This window comes from Chlamydotis macqueenii, chromosome 12 (assembly GCF_036417535.1).
Source record: "Chlamydotis macqueenii isolate bChlMac1 chromosome 12, bChlMac1.mat, whole genome shotgun sequence".
NCBI classification, from domain to species: Eukaryota; Metazoa; Chordata; class Aves; order Otidiformes; family Otididae; genus Chlamydotis; species Chlamydotis macqueenii.
The window spans coordinates 16,162,707-16,169,201 of NC_141567.1; the positions used below are offsets into that span (position 1 = coordinate 16,162,707).

At 43.8% G+C, this 6,495-nt stretch overlaps 1 protein-coding gene across 1 annotated transcript in view; it reads right to left on the bottom strand.

Moving 5' to 3' along the window:
* The window catches only part of HCN4 (hyperpolarization activated cyclic nucleotide gated potassium channel 4), a 102,355-nt gene extending 96,181 nt beyond the window's left edge, over positions 1 to 6,174 (bottom strand). The window contains exon 1 of the mRNA XM_086757268.1: positions 5,471 to 6,174. Coding sequence (XP_086613394.1) covers positions 5,471 to 6,174 — 704 coding nt within the window. The remainder of the gene's footprint in view (positions 1 to 5,470) is intronic.
* Between the last annotated feature and the right edge of the window lie 321 nt (positions 6,175 to 6,495).

A 6,495-nucleotide genomic window follows, 5' to 3' on the forward strand; every position in this document is an offset into this window, starting at 1 on the left:
ATGTGTTCATCCATTGGCAGAGATTTGTACGAAGGGCCTGAACTAAGTTTTATGCAGAAAATCTTAATCATAGCACTTCCTTAAATCTCAGTGCTTGCTTTAGTATTTATTTGTACACTTTCATCTCATTTTCTGCACGTGAACATACATTAAAATACCGTAATATTATATGATTATCGTCTTAAAACTGATTATGGTGATACACTGAGGTGTTTCACTTACTGAGGCCTTCCTGTTTTCTAACGCTGCTTTTTGTAGGATCTGAACACATCTCATACAAAAAACTATATCCCCACATTGATTGCCTAGCATGGGATTTTTTTATCCTCCGCCTCATGACATGGGAACTAGGGCATGAGGGATGTGATGACTCGCCTATGGACATGGGAGGTATGGCTGAACTAGTTTGGTCCCCTCAGCTGATGGTCACAAAACCATGTTTCTTCTCCTGTAGCCTGATTCACAGTCCACTGAAGACAACAGAAGTCCAACCCATGCTGTTCAGCAGAATTTGGATTATCCCTTGTATTATTCCTGTTTAGATCCCCTCATTCTGCTCCAGCAAAACTGCCCTGGGAATTGGCAAGAAAGTTGTCTGCAGTAAAGACAGCAAGATCTGACTTCAGGAAAGCATCTGCCCTTCCTCTGCTAGCAGTGTCCCCACACTATTTTCAGGCAACTGTCATCAGCACGAAGAAGAAAAGATGACAGCCAAGTCTATGAGCTGCCTACCAATAAATCTGTACCTGATTTGCACTTTGTGTTTGTTTCTAACGACAGACATGGTTTCTGCTACTAATGCAACTGTTTCCCTGACCTTTCCCTCTAAGCAGAGGTTTCACTGAACCAGAATTTCAATTTGCGGTACGTAAGGCTCACACAATGGCTAGCTTTCATCTTACTTTGCTATGAGCAGTGGGCAAGTCACAAGATCAGAGTTTGCCATTGTGGGCAGCCTGTGAATGTGGATAGGCATGAAGCGAGGTCAGCACAAGAAGCAGCATTCTGGGCAGCAGGTAAAGAAAAGGGCGTTATTGTCTGAGAGCAGGGAGAGCAACACTCACCCAAGTGAACTGCCAAAGTCAGTGAGCAGTGCCATATGCTTTACAAATTGTTTACCCTTCTAACAAAATAGTGAAAAGCTTACAACTGAAAACAATCTCCATAGACAGAGCAGCATTCTGTGAGGGACTCCGTAAATCAGTTCTACTCGGAAGAGTGGAAAAGCTGAAGATGCATCCTTCCCAATTTTGCCCAATTTCATCAGTGGTATTTGGTTCAGTAGTTAGTACTATAATTAGTAATCTCACTGATTCCCCATCAGAAAGCAGTCTGAATGACCCTGCTTAGAGGTCCGGACCAGCATGAAGTGGAGCATATGATTTTGTTCTTCAGGAATTCCCCTACCTTATACATCACACCTGAGCATTGGTTTATTTTAGTGCCACAGAAATCTCCTCCGGTTCTCAAGGAGATAAGGGAGTCTAGTAGAGGAAGAAAATGAAAAAAAAAAAAAAAAAAAAAAAAAGATCTGTTTGCAGACAAGAATTATAACTAAAATTATAACTACTGGAGAACAGTGAAAAGAAAAACTCTAAAATCTGCAGCTGGTACTGTTACTGTATAGAATATTTTCCATTGTTTTCAAGGAGGCAGCAGCTTCTCTTTTCTGTGAAGAAGCTAATAGATTACTGGGCAGTGAATAACATGCACTTCTATTTACATCCACTGTTTGGACTATTTTGGTCCTTCAGATAGTTTATCTGTTCTCAGGCCTTTCTAAAAGCAGTATGCTACACTTTTTTTGCAAGCAATTCTGGATAGCAGCTACAACCAATATGCTTCAGTCAGCTACAAACTAGATAGATCATTGTTTGTCTGGATTTTTTTTATTAAACCAATTGTACTGGATCAATGCTTCCTCTAAGCAATAAATTACAATTCTATCTACCCAGTGAAAAAGCTTTCAAAGTCACAGATAAATCTTGATCTAGGAAATATAGTTTGGCTCTGCACCGATGTGCGATCAACCACAGATGCAAATAAACTCATGCAGCTAGCACATACATCTGCTCCTCAGAATAGGAGCTAGCATTCTTATTTTCATGAGAAATTGCTAAGACACTTTTTAAGTGCTTCTAGAACTAGTCCACTGCATTACTCATGAGTACTCAGGGGCACTGTGTTTGGTTTTTATAAAGGTCATTTGGTGTCTTTTCCCCTCACAATGGACTAAAAGCACAAATCAACAGAGCCTTAATCTATATTAATTTGCTTTACTCTTGGAGGGTCATAGATTTGCCACTGGAATTAGCCATATTAGATGCTAGAATTATAATTTAATGAGACTATGATGAAAGCCTCTGTTCCATTCTAAAGCAGGAACTCCTCTCACATAGCACGACGAGAAGCAACTCCATGAAGGCAGAGGAATTACACCAATGTCATTTTACAGCAGAATCAAGCTCCAGTAAATAGGGCTGGAGTGTTCCATTCAAAACGTCACATCTCAAGCTGTACTGAGACAGGAATCATGAAGTCTGGAGCTCTACCAAAATGCCTGGAGATGCACCTCATTCTCAGAGGTGAAACTGGTTTCTCCAAAAAAGCATAAAAAGTATCTGGGTCTAAATATGTTAGTATTACCTTGAAACTTGTACACCAAATGCTGCTGCACAGCTTTGGTGACAGCAAAGTGCAGGATAATGGGGACTCATACCTCTTACAACATCCTAACGCTCCAGCATCTGCACCCATCTATAACAAGGTGCGATCACGCGTTGCACTGCGTAATTTGTAAAGCAGAAAAGAGAGTCCTTTGGGTCAACGATATGGCTCTTGCAAATATTTTTATAATATCTGTTCTTTGGTGCAATCTGCTGCATTTCAGAGGTCAAAAAATGTTATTCATATTCATGTGAGTTGTTTCCAAGACAGATACTTTAGTAGCATTCAGAGAAGGATGGAATACAAAACCCGAACAGAATACGGGAAAGCACCCACTCTTCTCCTTCAAGGCAGCCATTGTTCACAGCTTATTTTTCATGGAAGCCTACGCATTTTCTCTAAGTGGCATTCATATTCAAACAGATATGCTGCAAGTGACCTAGATACAGGAGTCAAAAAGTTCGCCAGAAAATATACATACTGACCATACAGCAGTGCATCCAGCTCCCCCGGTCTCTTCCGATGTCCCTCTGTACCATCAACACCACTGCCCCATCTGATGTTGATGTATAGTAGTAAGGAGAAAACACACACTTGTGTGCTAGGTTTCTAGCATCAATTTAGAAGAAACATAAAGCAGCAGGATATCAGCCTACCTGGAATCTGACCCCGAGCAGAGGGTGTCTTGCACCAGGATACAGATATCCAACTCGCTGTGCTTTCTCTGCACAAATGCAAAGCTATGTCAGGGGAGGATTTTATTATTAATACTAACGAGTCATACATGCATTCATATATATCAGCATACATATGAACATCTGATTGATTGCAGACTCAGTATGATCATCTGGCGTGGGAGAGTCTAGCTTGCCTGCGTATTTCATTCCTTTGTGTAAGGCTAGCACTGGCCCTGTAGCCTCAGAAATGAAAACTTCTCTCATAATTTATTATCCTGTTTTAAGGAATAAGCACTGGTTCGCTAAGAATCTTTAAAAAACAAACTCTTAGGACCATCTCACCTTGGGCAAGGTGGTTACCTCAGCTACTGCTACAATCCTTTTACTGAAGTTTGCCAGTCTAGTTCTATGCTGAAAACATAGTGATAGAGATGGAAGGGAATAAATCCCCTCACTATACAGATACATAGAAGATATGCAAACTGAATGCTACTTTTGAATAAATCCAAAATTCCTTGAGAGTGTGACACACAGAGAACACCTTGCTAGAATAACCCAAGAAAGCACTGTAGTTAGTGTTTAACTCCAGACTCATGGCATATAATGCAAAGATCTATAGCCAAGAGTATGAAATGGGTTTTGTTCTTTTTAAAGCTAATCACTCTCACATTTCACTGTGTTTGTGAAGTATTACTTGATCAGTCACAACTGGGAGGCGATTTTATACTCTTTCAAATCTCAGTTTGAATAAGATTGTACTTGTAAGGACTATGTATCATGATGTAGCTACTGGAAACCCTCATATGCTCAGTCAGCTGTGCGCTTGGGATACTTGAATGCACTGAATTTAAATGACAGTGCAGTCTTCCAATTCACGTAGCCTTCTAATAACATTTGTTAATCCAAGCAAATATCAAGGAATCCGTTCAGTGCCAGTACTGAATCTTCTAAGTGTGTGGACTGCTCACTAAATCCCTAAAAGGTAGCATCAAGAGGTTTCTGTCGTTCTGTCTTTGGGCACCCAAATCCACCCTGGAACTCCTTCCTGCAATTATCTTGATAACTGTATTTTAGGGAATAATGCAAGATTTCTTGAAGAGTCCAAGAATTCAATAAAATCATGTACTTTGACAGACATGTGTTTGAATAATGTTGTTCTTCTGTGTGCTTTTAAATGTGAGATGTAAGCCAGCTGTAATTAAAGTTGAAGCAATAAACCTTAACCATTGACTGCAATAAGTAATTAATTATTGATTGCAGTACTTTACATACATATTGCAGAGCACAATTCACCTGTGCAGTAGGCAATACTCAGAAATACCCAAACACAACCCTTCTGCTACACAGAACTATACAAAAATTGTCTGTAGGGTTTACAAGTTAATTTCCTTATTAACCTTCCTGGAAATGTTGCTGAGTGAAAGCAAGTCATTACTTTCATAAAGACAATATTAACTATTCCCTATCTAAATTAATTTTGCAAATAAGGACCTACAGATGCAAAAGAGAAAAATATTTCTCTGTAAGACTCTGAAGGTGTTAAGTTCCTTCTCAATGAATGCTGCTATCCCCTGCACAAACCAATTCCCAACAAGCGATGCTGCAGTAAGAAGCCATACAGAACAGCAACAGTAGCAACATCCTTCCCTAACTCTTGGGGAGGGAGAAGGGAGAGGACTTTGAGGTACGAAAATGGAAACCGAAACATTAATCAGGCAGCCCATATGTTCTGAACTGGAGAGGTAGGACTAGTTAAGCAGCGGACACCAACCGCACTTTTAGTCTAGAATTGTGCATCAGGTGGGAAAGTTTTTCCCCATTTACATCAAAATTATGGAGAGGCTTGCCCTTACAAAAAGCCAAAGCGAAAGACATTTGTTCGTTTAAAGACACAATTTAAAATTAATAATAGTGTAGGGACACTAAAATTAAGCTTAAATACAAATGAAACCTGCAGATTGTTTGACAGGAGCAGATCTCGGATGTGCCCTCCAGCTCCTCTGGCTAGGAAATTAGCAAGGAAAGTTACATCTGGGTGTGTGCACTGTGTGGAAAGGTGTGAGCTGGACATGGCACGGAAAGGGGCAGGCTAGCTAGTTTTGAGTGGGCCAGGAGGGGGATTGTACCTGAAGTCGCTGTAGGGATGGATGATCCAGAACCCGGCAGACTTAACCCTTTCCTGCTCCCTCTCCACGGCCTTCTGGCTGCCAAACATCCTCAAGGAGAATTTGTTGACCCCCGGCTGGAGCATGGCTCCGAACTGCCTCTGCATGAAACCGGCTTGGCCCAGCCTCTGCTCCTCATCTGGGGTGATCTGGTCGCACCCTCCACCTCCTTCCACTTTGATGGAGGTAGAAGAGCAAGCCCGGGGGGGCTGCTGCTGGGGCTCCGGTGGAGACGCTGGTGGTGCGGGCGCTGGCAGTCCCTGCTCCAGCTCCCCACTGCCGGAGGGGCTCTTGTCCTCACTGGGGGAGGCTGGCTCCCCTTCCCCGCCGATCAGCCTCTTCTCCTCGGCCGCGTCGTGGAGGTGCCTGCTGGTCAGCGAGGACAGGCTCCCTTTGAAGCGCCGGCAGTCCCCGTTGGTGCTGGTCTTGGCGCCCTTGCCGCCTGCCTCCGTCTCCAGGAGGCCGGGGTCTCCTCCTCTGCCAGGGTCTCCCCCGAGTGCCCGGGTGCTCCCAGCAGAGGGCGAAGGCAGGGGCTTCAGCCTGATGCTTTTCCTCCGGGTGTCCTTGTCGCTGTCTTCCTCCTCGTCCATGATCGACGCCTTCGGTCCAATCTGCTGGGGCAGGCTGTAGAGCCGCTTGCGCATGGAGGGGGGCAGCTTGTCCATGGCCGCTGCTGCTGCTTCTCAGTTAGAGGGAGAGACCCCCCCGGTCTTCCCAAGGAGGGGAACCGTCACTGCCCCCAGGCCCCTGCCCCCAGCTCAAGGGGCAGAAGGGACCAGAGACTGGCGTGTCATCTTCTTACCAGACTGTGGCATCCACAGGCTCTGCATCAAAACACAGGCTCTGCATCCAGAAGGGAAGGAAAAAAAAAAAGAGGGAAGGCAAAAAAGCCCCCCCTCCTCCTCCGTTGTCCCGATTTGGCTACTTGCTGCTTGTCTCCCCTTGGTGAGTGTTACTGCAATCCCTGTCTGCTCAGATCCAGAGCA